Source organism: Gavia stellata, chromosome 11, assembly GCF_030936135.1.
Source record: "Gavia stellata isolate bGavSte3 chromosome 11, bGavSte3.hap2, whole genome shotgun sequence".
NCBI lineage: Eukaryota > Metazoa > Chordata > Aves > Gaviiformes > Gaviidae > Gavia > Gavia stellata.
In genome coordinates this window covers 22,978,717-22,997,190 of record NC_082604.1, presented here as the reverse complement: position 1 = coordinate 22,997,190, position 18,474 = coordinate 22,978,717, and the positions used below count along the sequence as shown (strand labels likewise).

Sequence of the window (18,474 nt, the reverse complement as noted above, 5' to 3'; positions counted from 1 at the left end):
TTTGTGTTTGTTTTTCAGAGCCAGAGCTTCAACTGTGTGGAAAAGACTAAATGTCCCGGATCTAATGTGAGTTCAGTGCAGATACAGGGAGATTCAGATTATTTCATCAACCATCTTGGAGTACCTGCCACGCAGTTTTCTTATGAGGACATCAAAACATCAGAGGTAGTTACAAATAAAAATGGACAAACTAAAAATAGCAGAAAGATAGAATTAGATTTTCTCAGATTATATCCTTACATGACAAGCGTGTTGTAGTAGAAAGTTATCTCCTGTAAGTGCATGGTTTTTAGATCTTCAGAGGACTACCACAGAGCTTCAAAGTGGTAGATTTTATGGGGGTATGGCATTCAAACAAACAGATAAATGGTTAGGACAAATGAAAAGCAAAAAAAAAAGCTGGAGGACATTATGTTAAAAATGTTAATATTGCTGATAGTGTTATAGTTTAGATATTATCTAACCCAACTTTTCAGACTGCTTTCAACATAGAGGAAACAAGTTTTGATATGTATTTTTTTCCTGCACAGTAGGATGAGACAGCCTTCAAAATGAATTTTATATCCGTTTTCATACTGTGGGCAAAATGTGACTGTCTAGTATATATGTTGGTTGTAAAATTCTGTATGTTTGATTGGAGTCTTCAAAACACCCTGGTTTTTTTTCAGTCCATTGTCCTCTGCAAGGTAAGTGGAAGGAAGAGGCATGTTAGGCTGTTTGGAGACCAGGTTGGAATTGAACACAGATAAACTGTTAGGAAAGTTGGTCCTTCCTCAGCCTTCATTACTCTAGGTTATATTTGCACCTGGACAGCTCAAACTTACCCTCAGTTGGTCAGCTGAGGATCAGGAAGCCTGGCATTAGTTATTTTAGGATACAGTGGTCATGAGAAAAGGTGCGTGTTTTCTTGTAAATGTAACAATGCATCGACTTCATATTCCCCTCATTTCTCTTCTTGCACTGTGCTTATCTACATATGCGCACATCTGTCCAAGTTCAAGAACAAAGCTGAAGCTAAGTTGAACTGGAATGCTTCCTGACACTGCATACTAATATGTTTCTATTTCACAAATGCAAAGCAAAACAGAAATATGCCAAATATTGGAGCATTGTTGTGATGTTGTTGTGTAAATTAAAACAGATTAAGTCAAGTATTTATATAATAAGGAGACTTCTGTTTGTAAATATCACTGCACCTATTAGGCAAAGTATTCTATTTCAGATTAAACACAAGGCAAAGTCTGGAATGAAAATGTGAAGGCAGAAGAGCTATAAGTGCAATGTTTATGACAGGCTTGTGGTCCGGTGCAAATTTCTATTGTCACTTAGCAGCTATTCCGTGTAGTTTTCATTCCAGATCTGCGTATACAGGATCTACAGAGCATGAGACAGAATCTGCAAACTTCAGGATATGAAAATAATAAGTATTTCCCAACAACATTTACAGTGTGAACACTGAAAGTTCCCTTGGTTATTGTCTATTTCAATCCTACCAATTCTTTGTGTTCAGTTAACTTTGCAGATGGGCATTTTTGTCTCTCACAGTGACTCAGCGATGTAATTAAAATCATAAAAGAAAATACTTTCATATTTGCTTAAATATGACACAGCAAATTTGATTCTCTGTTGAAAACTCAACTTTTCTCCTTCTTGCAAAATCATTTCCTAGAAATAAATTTGTGATCAGTGTAATCTGCAGTCTTGAAGTTGATGTACTGCACCTCTCAGACCAGAGGAGATCTTGACCCCATGAGTTCTATTTCATGTGAGAAATAAATCTGCTTAGCAAAATGTGTAAATTTGTGTTGGCAAGAGGATGGATTTTTTTCCTAAGTTACACAGAATGATTAAATTTGCATTCTTTGCTATATTTTTGTTATCTATTGTACTGATTATTAACAGTCCTTCAAAACATAGGCTCATTGTCTCTCCTAGTTTGCTCTGTTTTACCAGACAAGCAATCTGTTTTTTGTTTACTGTTCATTGCAATTGTTTATTGGGGATTCTGTTTATTATATCAAACAGGGGTAGTATTATTATAAGGCAGACAGAAACTATTCTGTGTTTATAGCTGTATTAATAAACATTGTAGGAATTTCTCTTCTGCAGGTTAGTGACTGAAAATAATCTGTTGAGTTGCAGGGAGGGATTTTTTGCTTGTTTGTTTCCAAGCCATTCAGCTTTTTGAGCTATGCCTCAGCTTTCTCAGCTTCATTGCAAAACAAGATTTGGATTTGGGAAAACAGATTTCAGAAACACGATGTTTTGACATGCTTTTGTAGACTATCATTTTACCAGGTTGGTTTCCTCTGCTGTCTCTTCCACTGCTGTGACCTACTCAGGAAATTCTCCTCTTTTGGAAAATACATTAGTTGTTTATTTTATCCACCTGTGAGACAGCATGCAGTGCCATATAAAAGTGATGCTATTCCACACTCAAAAAAACCTGGTTTAGAGTAAAAAGGCCCAAGACCTGTGCCTCATAGTCTGCCTACAGAGCAACAGTTATAGGTCAGCTTTAGAAATGCATTTCTTACACAGTAAGTGTAATGCCAATCCTCAGAGAGAAGGTTGTAAAAGCTTTTCATTGGCAGCAATCTGAGGAGTAAATAAGAGGAAATAAAAGTTGTAAGAGGAAATACTCAGACCAGAGGAGTAAGTAAAACTATCTTGCTTGAAATTACCTAATACAGTGAACCACAGCCTTAGGGAGGTTAAATCTGCATAGCAAATGCCCGTGGTCAGATCTGTGAGCTAGTAAAGTGCATTCTAAGTATTCAACCACTAATATGAAAATGCACTGAGTGAAATGCAGCTCATTTATTTAGTAGCAGAAAATATGCAGCATTTTAGTCTGCCAGTAAGAAGTAAACTTGGAAGTATTTCCCAAGTGGAAAAAAACATATTAACCCAATTTCCAATGATTCTCTTGCAGTTGCTGAAGAAAGCCTTCCTCTCCTCCTAACCTGTGGTGCACTGGCTTTACCTCCACGTGAGGGTCGCATTCTGATTTGTAGTGTATTAGGAGAAAGACTGATCAGCTTTTCCTAACACTGCAGATCGTCTTACTTTGAGGAGGAGTCATGCTATTCAAGTTAATGATTAATTTACATCTAAGTGACCATGTAGAGCCTCCAGACAGAGAAGTAATGTTGATTTCAAATCTGAGTTTGTCTACTACTGAAAGCCCATGATCATAAGTCTATTAGTCCTCACCTCAGTGGAGACTAGTATTAGAAACATCTTCACTTAGCTTTACATCAACAGGAAAGAGTAGCATAAAGTAAAAGAGGTCTTAGATCACAGACTTGTCTTTGTTACTTGCTGTACTGCAATAAGAGGTAGATATCAATGGAATTACTCAATCATATGATCATTGGTACATCAGAAATAACAAATTGGAGCAAGAGAGTAAATTTTAATTTTTTTTTCATCTGTGGACCATTTCTGTGCCCTTGAAAATATTAGTCATGTTTGTATGACAATGTATTTTCAAACCAATAAATGGTATAATAAGTATAATACATAAATATTCTCCACAGTAATAGAAAATACATGCATATAATGGAGAAAACTATGGTTTTGGATACGTCATTGTTCATTGTGATTCTGCTTAGTCTCTTAGATGTAAATTCTTCACCTGTGGTGGTTTTATTTTGTAAACAACATGACTGAAGCTCAGCTCATGATGACTTGACTGCAAATTAAGAACAACTCTGAAAACACTTGATATGGTTGTGTATGATCTGAAGAGCACGCATTGAGCTTCTATTTGAATTCTTCATTGTTCTTCTTTCTGAATGGATATACATTGATTGTGTGCATGTGTAATAGAAAATACTGCTTTATCACTTAACAGCTTACCCTGTTTCTCTTCCCTTCCACGTCTATTTTTATCCTTCTCTGTTGCTTTTTGGCAAATTTTTAAATTTGCATGTTAATGGAAGTTCTCCTATTTCAGTTTATTTCAGTTGTGTGACTGATAACTGCGTTCTTCCATATGAAGTAACGTTCACTGTAAATTCAACTCTGCTCTTGTGAATGTCTACAAAATACAAAAAAGTGTTAAAAATTATTGAAACTTAACCTTTACAGCAATAAAAGGCTCATTATTCAAATCTGTGGCTGTGTTAACAGAAAGTGGGTTTAGTCACAATGAACACTTACTTATTAACTAATATGAAATTTCCTATAACTGGAGACATGAATGGAAAAGACGCATGAATCCAAAATACTCTGGGTTACTCTGGGTTATCCCATTTAACACAATTCGGGAAGTTGTTTTGTCAAGATAGAACAATTTATTTCAGAAAGCGGATACACAATCGATGTGGTTTTGAGGCAACAGGTGGAAAGCCTTTATGGAGGCAGAGAACTTGTTGCTCAGATTCCTAGGTTCATTTCTTTATAATCAAAGTCACTGGAAGCTAAAATCCTTCAAAGTTTTGTTTTACACGTGTTCTAGCTGACCATGCTGAGGCATTTCAGCCATTAAACATGCTGAGTTCCCACAATTCTAAGTAATGTCAATTTAATTTGTGTTTAATACCTCTGAAACTCCCTGGAAATTATTTCATGTTCAGAGAACCAAAAAAACCTTACTTTTTTACTTATTTAAAAAAAAAAAAAAAAAACAAACTTGATTTCTCTGTTGCTGTGGAACAGGGTTTAGCAGTGGTACTATGAGACAAATTTAATCCAAATCTGTAAAGTACCTTTCATAATCAAAGTCATGTTTCTGAGAAAGTTTGTACTTCTGGGCAAACCACTGCACTCAAAAAGTTTAGGTTCTTATTTCAGTCTTTTCCTCTTGTCTTTCATGACTATTTTTTTCACACATTTGTGTAATGGAACAATGCTACCTCTTGATGAAAGGCTTGAAGCATAAACATGAGAAGGATTCTAAAAGGGCAAGGTATTCAACTGGTTATCGTTTTATTAAAGTGTTTGAAAGTTTCAACTTCTGGTACAGTTTTGGAATTTTATCTAAGAACTTTTCAAAAAGTTCTTTGGAATATAAAAATCGTCACAGTGAGCTAATACTGGAGTTGTCGCTTTATTCAGCAGTATAGATTACTTCTACTACAGAGGCAAAGTGAAATAAATCTCATGGCGGTCTGAGGGATTTTTTGCCCCATTACCTTTTAGCTGCAATAGAAGCATCACCTGTTATGGAAAAGACGTAATTTAAAATGTAAGCTGTTTACACAGCTGTTGGTTATAGAAATAGTGACTTCAGGCAGTATATATTGAGAAGGGCTAAATGTGCTGGGATATATTTTGGTAAGGGCTGCTTTCGCCTGCATATGGTACCGGTTGTTTAAGGCTGGTGTGCTCAAATAGGGTATTATTTGTGGAGGAGGAGAGGCAGATTCCACAGAATCACTCAAACTCTGAGGTAAAATTAAGGGCTATTTTCTAATCCTGCTTCTTTAGTGGCCTCATCAAACATGAAAGGAGAAGACAGATTCTGCTATGTCAAGAGCATGTGTGTCTGTACTTGGGGTGTATAGAGAAGAGGACATATGAGTCTTACATAGTGTTGTAAGTGCTGAGTGAGCTCACTCTTTCAAAGAACATTTTGCTGATTTACTTAAAACAGATTAATGTTAATTTTACATCTTAAAATGTACCACATGTTTGTCTTAAAATATAACACAGCCTTTGCAGTAGGGTGTCAAGGATATCTCCAGCCTTCTCCAGAAAGTTGTTTGGCATAAATCCTTCCTTTCATTTTTACACTGCATTTATTATACAAAAATATAACACCAGGACCAACAGCATGGTCTGGAAAATTTTGTGTTGTTTCCTGTCTCTAGCCATAGTTTTACCCGTTAGAGACTCAGAACTTCAGAAGTTTATCCATACCTCCTCTTTTAACCTTCTTCTGTTTCTCATATTTCTCTCCCTTATTTCTGTAGGCTTTGCATTGTTTTTCTTTTTCTATGAGCATCATCCCATATCATTTTCCCTGTTCTTGGTGGAGCACCTTAAAAATGTAGTTTGCTCTGCTGGATTCAACATTTTAATCTGATGGCCTCACTTGCCTTTTTTCCTTCATGAAAGGGGACAGAGGAAAGTCGTTTTTAAAAGATCTATATTTAGAAGTGTAGTAGTGGGCTGCTTCACTAAAGAGAAAAGAACCAACCCTATAGTTGCAAGTTAATTCATTTTAATTATGTCTGTCTTAGCACAGTTTATAACATAGTTGCTGAAGTACTGGAACATAAGTAAATCACAGAGAATGAGAAAAATAGCTTTGCTGTGGCTGCTGAATGTTTGGGTACAGGAGAAAATATAATCTGGATTTGCCATGGTTTCATTGATTTGATTGTTTCCTCAGTATTCTAAGTCAAACAACATTAAACTGTTCAGCGTTTTGAAGCCGTTCCGATCACTTGCAAACTTAAGCTGGTACAGGAGTATTTTGAGCTTTTTTCAAGATGGAAATAGACTGTTACTATCCACTTCTCTGTCATTGCAGTGGACAGTTTCATGAGGAATCCAATTTTTTAAATTCTAGCTAGATGATTTCCTGTGTTATCTGCATGTTATTCATACTTCTCAGCACATCCATTTACGCAGTGATTCCTATCTGACAACACAGAATCTTAAATCCCTTCTGTGATAACGTGGTAGGTTACATCAATGTTAGCATTATAATTTTGTTTTGAGAAAAAACAAGTTACTGCACATTATTAAAAAAACCCCCGAACAATCTACCCTCTTTTTTGTTATTTATTGATGGACACAGATTTAGCATGAGCATGAAATATTTTATGGTAGCTGTCCAAGTTTGGGTATGCAGGGCTTACAGAACATTTACTTTTACACCTAGACCATAAAAGTTGTTTTCCGTATCTTCACTCAAACTTAAGTACAGGCAAGAAGTATAAAAATTACCTGTCACATTATTCACAGGCTAGACCAAGATAGTGTAATACCATGGACCACTAAGCTAATTTAGAAGAAAAATGAAAAGAGGTTTCTTTATAGAAGGCATTTGTATGTAATATATGTAGAAGAGTTTAGAATTTTGACAGTTTGAGATTGTATCCTCTTTAGAGAGAATGCATAATGATTTTTATTTCTGTTGAAATATGCATAACTTTTTGAAGGTAACTTTCAACTTTGATTAGAGCCCTGAAAAGTGGTTTTCGCCCACACTGGTATAAAACAGAGGCCACTAAATCTTAACTCTTCAATGAATGTGGCTTCTCAGTTGTTTTTACCATCTGCCTCTGCTTCCTCCCTTCCCCCTGTCCTGCCCTCTTTTCTTCCTTTTTTATCACTCTTTGGGGAAATGTACTGCAGTTTCTTGATTTCAGTATTTACATGCTTAGACTGACACATCATGCATCTCTTTCAAAAGAAATCATAAGCTTTCCAAGTCGTCTTTGTTATGAGAAAAGAAACAGAGGAGCTGTCCTTGATGGAGAGAACTTAGGGTCTAGTTTACTGAAAAATAACTCCCATGTTGCATGCTGCTTTTATCTCTTTCATGTGCTTGCGTTAGCGTAGAGGGAGGGCTTAGGCAGTATGGAGTGCTCTTCAGTGCATCTGGCTTGTGTCTTTTTAAAAGTGAATGGGAAACTGGTGTTTATACCAATTTTTGACTGTATGGGAACAGTACTGAATGTCTGTAAGTTGTGGGGTTCTGGTATCAGTGATAAGGAGCACCATTTTAATCCTGTTTTAAGGGGACCTTCAGCTGCTGTTTCATTTCTTGGGGTTTTTTTGTGTCAAGGTAAAGTTTTGAACTGAACATAGAAATTCATAGAAATCAGGGCGGCATGGGGAAGTTCTGGGTGTTGGCCATGTGTAAAGGGTCAGGACTCTCTCCAGTCAGCCATACTGGCTACACTGGGACCTTACACGAATGTCTTTGTCTCACTGATGACTGGGAGCTTGTTTCCTATCATTACTGATTCACTGATGTACTGAGTTGGTTCCAGTTATGACCTTGACATGATGTTTATATTATTTAATTTTAGTTCAGTGAAAATGTCTAAGTGATTAGCCTCCGTGAGAAGTTTAATTTAAGTGGAACTTGTAGGAAGCATTTGGAGAGGTTTTTTGTTTTTAAATTTGCAACTGCCTTATCAAACATCGCAGCATAGGTAATCCAGCAGTGTAGTTGATAGCCACTGGCTCTGTTACCACATGAGTAGCTACTTCCATTACCATTATAACGTCCAGCACACTGTTTCTTAGATTTCACAAGACAAGCAATGAAAATAAAGTTAATTTCTGCGTACCAGTGAGCTATTACCATTTCTCTGGCTGCTAGAATTTATGAAAAGCTGCTGTTTCTTTGAAAGAACAGTTCTTTGTTTCTGTATCTCTGCCACAGAATGGACTGTAACTGTCAACAAAGTTGAAAACAACCAGTAAACGATTTGCAAACTCCAGAAGGACAGATAATTCCCAGTGACAGACACAACCTCCATCTTATAGGTAAAATGTCTGAGCTGGAATTTACCTAGGAATGTAATATGCATTGTAGTGCGAAGCAGCTGGATGTATTGTGAACAAACTCTGATAACTGTCACTGTAAATTTCTGACCAATGTTCTCTTACATTCTCTCTTAGAAAAGTTCTTGTCAAGGATTATTTATATAGCTAATATATATACACACACACTTTATTTTTGTATGTGTTTATATATATGTATATAATCAAGGTGGCATTATGGAAGAGAGCAAAGTCTGTGGGGTAATTTTCTCAGCAAATTCTGGGTAAAGCGAGAAATTTAGCTCCACAAACACAACCTTCTACCTGTGTGCATATATCTAAAGCAAACATGAGTTGTCTGATCTATGATATCCTTTATTGAGAGCAATTTATGTATCACTAATGTAGTTCACTGGTCAAGCAGTTACAGTGCTTAAAATCAATCAGTTTTTATGTTCTGAAGTTTCACATCTCCATATTCCTGATGCAGTTATCTCAACATTTTGCATCACATCATTAATCTCACTGTTAACACCATATCCAGATCATTTTTTCTTTTACTTCCGGTATGTCCTCCAGTCCCTTTCCAGACAGGAAAGAGTTTGTTACTGGCTTGAGACTTCTGACTGACTACGTGAATGATCTATGGCTGACCAGGCTTTTCTGGTAAATTTTAAGCTGTTTTTCTTCTGTTGTTATTTATGTCCTCCTGGATTAAGTGTCACCCAGTAGCAATTAATTTATCAGATCCAAGTGTATTTATCAAGAACTTCAATTAAAAGCATCATGGCATCATTTTCTTTGAAGGATCAGGGTAGAGCATATATGAAGACATGATGTACTTACTTCAGCAGTAGCTGCTCAAAACAGAACTTCCAGGCCTGTGGCATATGCGTGAATGTCCTTAGAAGAGAATTAGCTCCAGTTGTTTGACCCTGAAATTCCAGGGAGATTCCTACTCTAAACAGAAGCCATATTTCCTCTTCTCTATCTAGGCTAATAGGGAGTGTGCATAATAGCAGTGTGTTGCTGTGATGATCTGCAATTTGGTAGCTTTTCCATCTAAAAATACGACTCTGCATGGCTTCCCTCCTTCCCTGTTTTACTCCTCCTTCCCTTTCTCCCAGGTATATGTTAAATTTTTTAAGGAAATACACAGCTGGTAGCTGCCCATGGGGAGTTACAGGAGATGTTTCGTGCATGTCTGAAGGAATCAAAGTACTCGTGTCCTTAGAATACCAGAAATTCTTTGCAAAGGAGCAAATGTGTATCAGCCTCAGAATGACAGATTGCTTGGGAACCCAGGATTTCCTTTTTCTAAACTGTCTCTGGAGAGTTTGGTGCTGTTGCATTTGCTGCTGGGAGATTTTATTAACTTTGTAGTAGAATTTTATGGTGAACATGATGTAGCAATGGGAGTTAGATGTGTCAAGGTGAAGAGAGAGGTTTCATTTTTGTTCATGGACAAGTGATGAACTGCCAGTGTTTAACAAAATACAGTTTCAACAGTCCCCAGTAGATTGTCTTGGGACTACTTGCAAAGGGAGGTCCAAACCACGGCTGCTTGTGTGTCTTGCCTTTCTCACTTATGGGCTATACTATCTTTATAATAGCTATGGTTTTGTTTATTCATACTGTATTTCTTCTGACCAACATATTTTCTCTTTTTTGTTCATCTTTAGCATAAATTAGTGCTTTTAATTTCTCAGTACATTCAGGGATTATTAAGTGTAGTACTTAGCCGTAATACATTAATATATTAGTCTATCTGTTCATTTGGACACTAGTTTCATTGAATTTGGTAGTGAGAGCATGCTGAAATTGTTAAGGTTAATGACTCTGTTTTACAAGACAAAATACATTTGATGTTCAGTTGATTGCTTGAGTTGTTTTATGGAAGAATATAAATATTTAGCTACTTGATTTCATGGAAGAGCATCTTTGTTATTCCACTAATGTTGGTGCAACTGATGACGTCCTCATCAGTTGGATACGTTACTTTGCTCCAAAAGAATCTGTTTGGTCTCACAAATCCTAGTGCTTTGCTGTCCCAAACATGGTGCATCCAGGAGGGGAAAATTCTTTTCGTAAACCTGCCATACAGTAACAAAAATGCACAGCTGCTTCAACGTTCACACTGCATGAATACATGTTGTTGCTGTAAACTGTCCTTGCAGATTCTCTCATAGGCTCTTCATTGTCTTGGAGCTGAGTGAGGGCTGTTGAAAGTCAATGGAAGAAAGACAGCCTGGAAGTTAACAGAGTCAATGGGATATGGCAAAATGTGAAAAATTTATTTAGACACCAATTATTGCTTCTGTTTGATAGCCTACTGAAGCATCTAGCTACTGAAAACATGTATTACTAAGGATAGAAGGCACTGAATTATCTGTCCTCCTTGGAGAAGTAAATGGCTTGTTGCGTTCAAGATAACATTTTGCCATTGTTGTTCTGAGTGGCTAAATTCAACAGACCAACTAAAAATCTTCTGGCAGAGTATTTGGAATAAGTATCAGAACTTGTTTTGCACCAGCAGATATTAGTAGTGTGGCACTCAACTTTGTATTTTAATACTTTGAAAAACAAGATCAAGATCACTGGACTATCAAACAGCTGTGATTTGAGTCAATGATACATTCTTTCAAATAAAATTTGCAATGTGTGATGTATCTTACAGCCATTAAAGAACTGTTTAATAAATCAAAAGGATAAGTAAATATTGTCTTTGAAGACATTATTGTTCTTAGCAAAAGCCAATTCTGATTCCTACTGCAAAATGCTGAGTCTCCCACCTACACAATATCTGTCCAGTGAATAAAATCAGATTTCTTCATTCAGTGTAATAATTTAAATTGTTTTTTAAAGCACTAAAAATAAAAACTGGGAATAGGAAGCATCAAATCGGGGAATAAAAGCTTTGTGCTTTACAATATTTGTGATTATGAAAGGCATTGTCACTGGGATTATGGCTTATAGCAGGACATTGTTAGGATGATCTTACTGGTACTGCATGTTTTCCGTGTAATCTGAATACTCACAATTGATCATAAAATGTTACAAAATGTTCTTACATCCTTCACACCACACATCCAAGAAAAGGTGTTCTCTCTTACATGTAGTGAATCTGAACTGAGCCTTCTAGTTCTAACCTTCTGAAGCTTTGGGAAAATCCTCTGTGAGGTTCCAGATTTCTGGCTTGGGCTGCTTCCTTAAACTGCTGATTCTGCCTTTAGTTTAAAAAGTATCAAGGGAGAACTCTAGAGAGGAATAAAGCTATGCAAGTATCCTGATACATTAAAAGGTGCTTTCTTTGTGCTGCGGTCTGTGAATTTATAGCTTTACAGTGATTATTTCAATTCACTTACTAATGCAAGGAAGAAAACATTAAATTGAAAGATGATGAGAGAAAAGTGCTTATATTCTTTTCCTGTCTGATAACTGTTGGCTTGAGTTTTTCTGGCTACAGTTGACTTGAATAATAAAATAAATTGCGCAGCAGTGATTCCAATTTTCCTTTTCTGTTTTCTGTGTAGTCTGATTTGGCAGGCCTTGCTTATTTTGTCCAGCATCTGGTGACATCACAAGGTCAGTGCGCATCTTTACCAGAACATTAAAACAGAAAATAGATTTGGTTTTGTTTCTTTTCTAAAAGTTCTTCAGTAAACTGAAATGGTAAAAATACGAAAGAAAAGCCTCTTGTCAGAAACTCCGTCTGACATGCCCATTTTCACAAAGTAGGGTCATTCTGACTTTGAATGAGATTTTTGACATGTGTTAGGCTCTGGTAACTGCAAAGCTTTGCTTTCTAAAAATAATTTAAAAGCATACACATTTTACATCTTTAGTTTCATTTAAGTAATAACCAGTGAAAACCAACTTCTCTATTGCTTTATAATCCTTTGTGGATTTTGGGGGGGGGAACACTTAATTAGCTATCAAGAGCCTTTGCTAGAAAGGGAAAAGTCAGCCTACTAGTGAGATGGAGAGACATGCATTCTCTTCTGCTTTAAGGGCCTTTATTAGTGAGAAATCCTATATGCCATACATTAATGCCTGGTGTTATTCCATTGACTCAGATTAACTCACACATTTGAGAAGCAGACTTTGGCTTCAGTAAGTTCTATGCTAGATAATCCACTTTTTCAGTAAATTTATTTAAAAATCTGCTTCAGTCTGCAGCACCCTCCCAAACTAAAAGTATTCTAGATAGCTGATGATAAGCCATATTTTAGTCTATGGGATACCCATTTTCATTACACTTTTTTTGATCCTTCTTGCAATCAAGTCTCTGGTTCGATCTCTTACACCCTGCCAGGAAAAAAAGGAAAGTGGAGAAGGGATGGTCTTTTAGCCTAGCTGAGGTGAAACACCTGTTTCACAAAGGAATACAATTGTATATTTGATGCCAAGAAACCAGATGCCAATTGCTTGACTTAGGGTAGAATGGAAGGAGGAATTAGTGAGATCCTGCAGTGCAGATTTCAGAGGTATTTTTGTTCTTCTCACTACTTTCTCTTTATCTTTATTTCTGACGCGGCTTTCTCCTTCATGCTATGACAAATTTTTGGCAATGGCTTTAAATACAGATGTAGGCAAGTCCTCATGCAATTGTAAGCCTCTGGATTTCTGGGTAATAGTTTTGGGCACTAGCATAACTTCATAGTGTGTGCTCTGCAGGTGATTTCAACCTCCCAACTAAACTTGTTTCCCAGGTTGATTCTGACTACTTGCTTTGTGTTTTAGTGACCAGACACTGCATGTTTGTGTGTGTCCCTCAGGTTGCTAAAATTCTACTCTTCATGCTGTTGTATTACAAAAAGGCAGAAAGAGTGAAACAGGTTAATAACTCATAGAACAGGCACGGCATATATATATATATATATATATATGTGGACAGGTAACAGATTATATTTTCAGTCCTGATACAGCAGAAGCTTTATACCCCTAAATTCTCCTCCTCTTTGGTCTATGTGAAGAAAAGAAACAGCTTTCTCTTGCTATCATCCTTTTGAGTATTTGCTTTGCAGACTTTAGCAGCATTAGATGAGCATGTTTATACTGTTTGGCCTACCTGTACAAATGTCAGAAGGATTTTTGCTCTCGCTGCTTGCTCGCTGTTGTACCTTTCTAAGAGTCTTTCACTTTTGTGCAGTACAAAATTGGTGGCACAAATACTGTGAAGTGCTGAAGGGCGAAGCTGGTGCAAATATGGACAATACAGACAAATATTAACAAGGGTGAAGTCAAACTGATTAAAGAACTTTAGTGTAAAGACTGTGTTTTTCCAGACTGGGTGTTTTTGCTGAGTGGAGAAATCTCCACTGTCTGTTACTTTAAAAAAAAAAAAAAAAAAAAACAAAAAAAAACCCAAACAGAACATTCTGGAAGGATTTGTGTATTATTCACCAAGTTAAGGACAGAGGGATGTTTTCTTATAAACGCTGGGCAATATTCAGCAGGTAAGAAAAATCTATTCAGGTATGGAATGAGAGCATAGTAAGGAATTATTAGTTACATAATTTGAGTTTCCTAACCGGTAATTTAAGTGTTTCTAAAGTAATAGTCAAGAAAACAGGAGACTCTATTGTGGATGCAGCATTGTCCTAGCCTAGTAAAGAAAATTTTTTGTTGTATGTACCACAGAACTGTTTCCAGTTCTAAGACAGTGTGTGGTAAAACTTGATTTATTTTTTTTTTAATGACAGCAAAATAGATCTCTAAAGTATGTCTTGGTATTTAATCTGTTTTACATTAAATCACCAGAATTGTTGTGGGATTTTATTAATGGTTAAAAACATATTGGTTGAAAGTTGGCATATAAATTGAAGGTATGCTATAAGATGGTACACAAGGGATGGCAAATTTAGTACCTTTAGAAGGTGCAGTGTTCTGTTCACTTAATTAGTTGAGGAAGGTTAAGATAAGTTAGAAAAATGAGTCTAGTAAATCAGAAGTGAATTTTAGTGCAAGTGTCCATCATAAATAAGCAAGAATAAGCCAGGTTTGGGGTTTTAAGGTGGTTTCTTTTCCTGCATTTTCAATCCCCATTTAATCGATCCATAAATCAGTTAATTACTGTCATGAGACCCAAGGGCGGCAGAAAATTGGGTTCAAATTAAAAAGAAAAGGATGCAATTTGTTTTAAGATTGAAAGTTGAATGTTCAATCGAAGTTTAATCAGAAGTGACCCATTATTTGAAAAGTGGAACATCAATGTCTTTCTAATTTCACAGAATGCTTCATTAAATGGGTATTGAAAAGATCAGGTTAACTGATCGTTCCAAAAGGAAGATGAGACAAAGGGGGGTTTTGGAAGCCCGCTTTCAAATACATGTTAAGCTTGTTCATTTCTCTTCTGAAGAGCTCATAGAGAAACGAAATCATTACACCGGGAATTCAAGGATTATTGGTGTGGCCCTTTCTAGATTGTACGGATTGTATGATAAAAACCCAGCTTCATATCAGAGTAGCAAATGTTCTTCATTCATTTGGATAGCGATGCACCTAAAGAGCAATTTACAAAAGGCAATAAACAGCAAGGAGAAAATTTTCAAAGGCATGACTGGAAATTGGGCCTCCTAAATTTTAGGGTGTCTCACAGTGGTCTGACCTTGAAAAAGTTTTTCCATTAATTGGTATCATCTTGAGAGCATTCAGCTGCAGAATGCATAGAACACTCTGCCCATTGTACAAGGTGAGGAAGAGAAGGCGGATGAATTTTGTTTAGGAAGTGTGTGTGGGAGAGTATGAGGACAGCAACTGTAGCTGTAACTCCTACTGTGGGTGAAAAACATAAAGGAATAATATAGTTCCATGCTCTTTGGATGAGCATGTCTTTTTCTTAGTGTGCATTTACTAGAAATTTGCTTAGCAAATTGCAGTTAAAAAAAAAAAAAACACTTATTGTGAGCTTGCTGAAAGAATAAATGAGGAGTCTGATTCAGTTTCTCGCTGTTGGAAGTGTTGCTCTTGCTGTTAAATGCTGAGGGGTACTCTTGAAGCATCATCCAGACTCATATCTCTGCCATGTGCTCCCTGGGTTAAAGAGTGGGCTTCTGTTACTTGGAAAGTTCATGCAGTTTTCTTTGATGAGCATAGTGCTTGGAAGACAATGAAAGGCAAGAGAAACAGAGTATGTTTGCCTTTCTAGTAGTTCTTTGTGGAGGTGTCTTTTATGAAAAAAACGAAGCAGGGGGGAACCACAGCTGTTTAAAACATTTCCCTTTATAAGGGCAGAGCAAGATATTTCAGATGTCAGCAAGTTCTTTCAGATAGTAATCTTGGATTAACTGTTTGTAAGCATTATCTGTCTGTACACACACACAGAATAATAAATGTTATCTATAAATATGTACAGATATATAAAATTGTAGTAAGTTGTATTTCATGTGCACTCTTTGTTTTCTGGGCTTTGTTTTCTGGGCAGAAAGCTTAATCTTGCAAAAATATTCAAACCTGCTTAAAGCAGTGATTCTGTGTGACTCCTTTTCAAGATCTTAGCAAGCAAGGTCTTGATTCCATCATGCGCAAAATGACTTACCACTTGTGATGACAAAATGTGTTTTGATTTATTTGCTGATCATTGCCTACTTATGTTGTGTGGCTTTAAAAGGCAGCAGTTGAGGCAGTAGCACTGTTTACCTTGCCCAGCTGCTGTGGTCTCGACTGGGTTGGAAGCCTTTGGAAGGAGGGCTGATTGCTCAGTGGCTTTCAAAGAAGGAACATACTAATCTGGGAGAGTTTTCTAGAGCATAGATGTGGCAAACAAAAGAGGGAGCAACTGGGCTGGTGTGAGAGTGGGACAGTAATAAAAATCAAAAAGACCCCCAAACCTTTCGATACAAAAGGGACTGCTGAGAAGAGCAGGGAGCATATTTGTATTCTGACCACAAGACAGGTAGTAAAAATTAAAAACTCTTTTCCTGGGGGATCCTAGCAGGGGCTGTGCTAAGTTTGTTGCAAAATGGAAAGTCACTGAAGGGTTGCTGGGCTGAGGAAGAATCTAAAGATAATGACTCCTTGTGCAAAGAAGCAACAGGCAAAAGTTATTTACAAAGTGGTTTTTATTTTGTTGTACTTTTGCTTTTTAACAAAGGCTGTTGTCCTGGATTCTGTTCTCATAAAACCTAGTTTTAAAGAAAAATAAAGGTTGTCTTTTCAGGTGTTTGCCTGCAGGAAGAGACCACGACTAATCCACATCGGAGCTCTAGCTGACTTGGGGTTCAGTGACGCCACTCACTTGTGTAATTCAAACACTTACGACCTAGTATTTCTTTCCATTTAAGTTGTGTCAGAGGAGCAAGACCTTCTGCTCCATGAAGGCATCTAGATTAAGAGAATGACTATGAATGTATACTTTCAGTGTTTGTATCTCTCACCATTGAATATGAGATGAACGTAGGATGACTAGAATCCTAGTCTGTGCTCTGCAGGTGTGTGTCTAGAATAGGGTGGGATAAAAGCCAGTTAAGTGGTGGTTCCCTGCTTTACAGGCATCTGATCCATCAAGTTTTAGATTCCAGAGAAAGAATATTTGTCTAGATGGAGCGATAATCTGATCTTGTGTAGCAAATCTAATTCAGTAATCATTCTCTTCACTGACTCTCAGTAAGGTACTCAAGAATGAATATAAATAATGTAATTCTTTCTAAGTTATTGATTGCAATTATGTGAATGATGATGAACAGCATTAGCACCACAGTAGCAGAATGACAGTGTTCCTCAACCTCCACCCAGTCAAATGACATGGCTCTGTAAACTAGTGCACAAACTTAAAACAAAGATGAATAGGTGTTAGGAATTAATCTTGAAGTATGTATTTTATCTTCATAATGAATGACTTTGTGCATCTTCTCCCTGAGATTAAAAAAAAAAAAAAATTCTGACAGGAAGAATGACTTCATTTATTATTCTGATACTTTTGTGACAAATTATACAACACGTAGATGCATCACTGAACACAAACATTTGTATGAGTCAGTGCTAATCACATTTTTTTATTTTTAGTTTTTTAAGAAAGAAGTGGGAGGTTACTACCAGAAATAATCTTCTAGGAATGTATGGAAATACTGATAGAATATTGATCATGGAGGCATTGATTTGTAGAAAAAACGAACAAGCAAAATTACCAGCAATGTAACATACTTTTTTGAGACAAACCTTTCAATGAGTTTTCTTGAACATGTCTATGAGACATGTCACACTGTTCAAAGAAGCTTAATTTAGCTGTGAATGTACTAGCTCAGGAGGTGGATTGAACATCTGTGGGGAACTACGCCTAAGTTGAGTAGTTTTGAGCAGAGCGTATTGGCATATCCCATCACTGATATGATTATAATGCATTTGTGTCCCACACTATTCTGAAAGAGAGCTAACAATGCTGTGCGCAATTAAGAACTAGCTCTTGGATCCGTGCAATGTACTGCATTGTGTAGTACAAACATAATTCTGATTCAGCAGGCATATATCAGAAACCACCATTTTATCCCCCAGGGGTACATGAGTAAGATACCTTATATTGTTTGTTTAGAGGAAGAGGGTAGGGTTTTTTCTCTGCTTCTTTTTAACTTCTTTTGTTTGAATTGAAGTTAACAGCTCTTTTAGCTAAAGTACTATTTTTTGTCAGTCTTTGTATGGCTTAGAACCCAGCATGGGAAAGAGCAACGCTCAGTCACATACAAAGAGGTTGTACAAGCCAGAACAAAACATCTAAATTGTTTGTCTCTCTCATTTGCTCACTTCCTGATGTTTAAAACAATAAACCCTACAGAGTGTTTTTAGCAAGTGAAAAGGTAGTGGAGCGCCAACCTTACAAAACAACCCTGTTAAAGCTTGGATCAGTTTTAATATTTTTTAGTCAAAGCTTTGTTTGGCCACTGCTCAGCATGCAATCTCTGAATGCAAATATCTTTATGGCTGTTGAAGAATGTGTTGGGCATCGTTACCAGGTTTAATGCCCCTAAAAAGGGGCTTCACTTCTTGTGAGTACAGAGTATGAGTCTTTTTTGGAGAATAAGGACA

At 36.7% G+C, this 18,474-nt stretch overlaps 1 protein-coding gene across 1 annotated transcript in view; it reads left to right on the top strand.

Annotated features, from left to right (window-relative positions):
- The window catches only part of NAALADL2 (N-acetylated alpha-linked acidic dipeptidase like 2), a 289,387-nt gene that overhangs the window by 199,343 nt on the left and 71,570 nt on the right, over positions 1–18,474 (top strand). Inside the window, exon 9 of the mRNA XM_059822897.1 lies at positions 19–165. Coding sequence (XP_059678880.1) covers positions 19–165 — 147 coding nt within the window. The remainder of the gene's footprint in view (positions 1–18; positions 166–18,474) is intronic.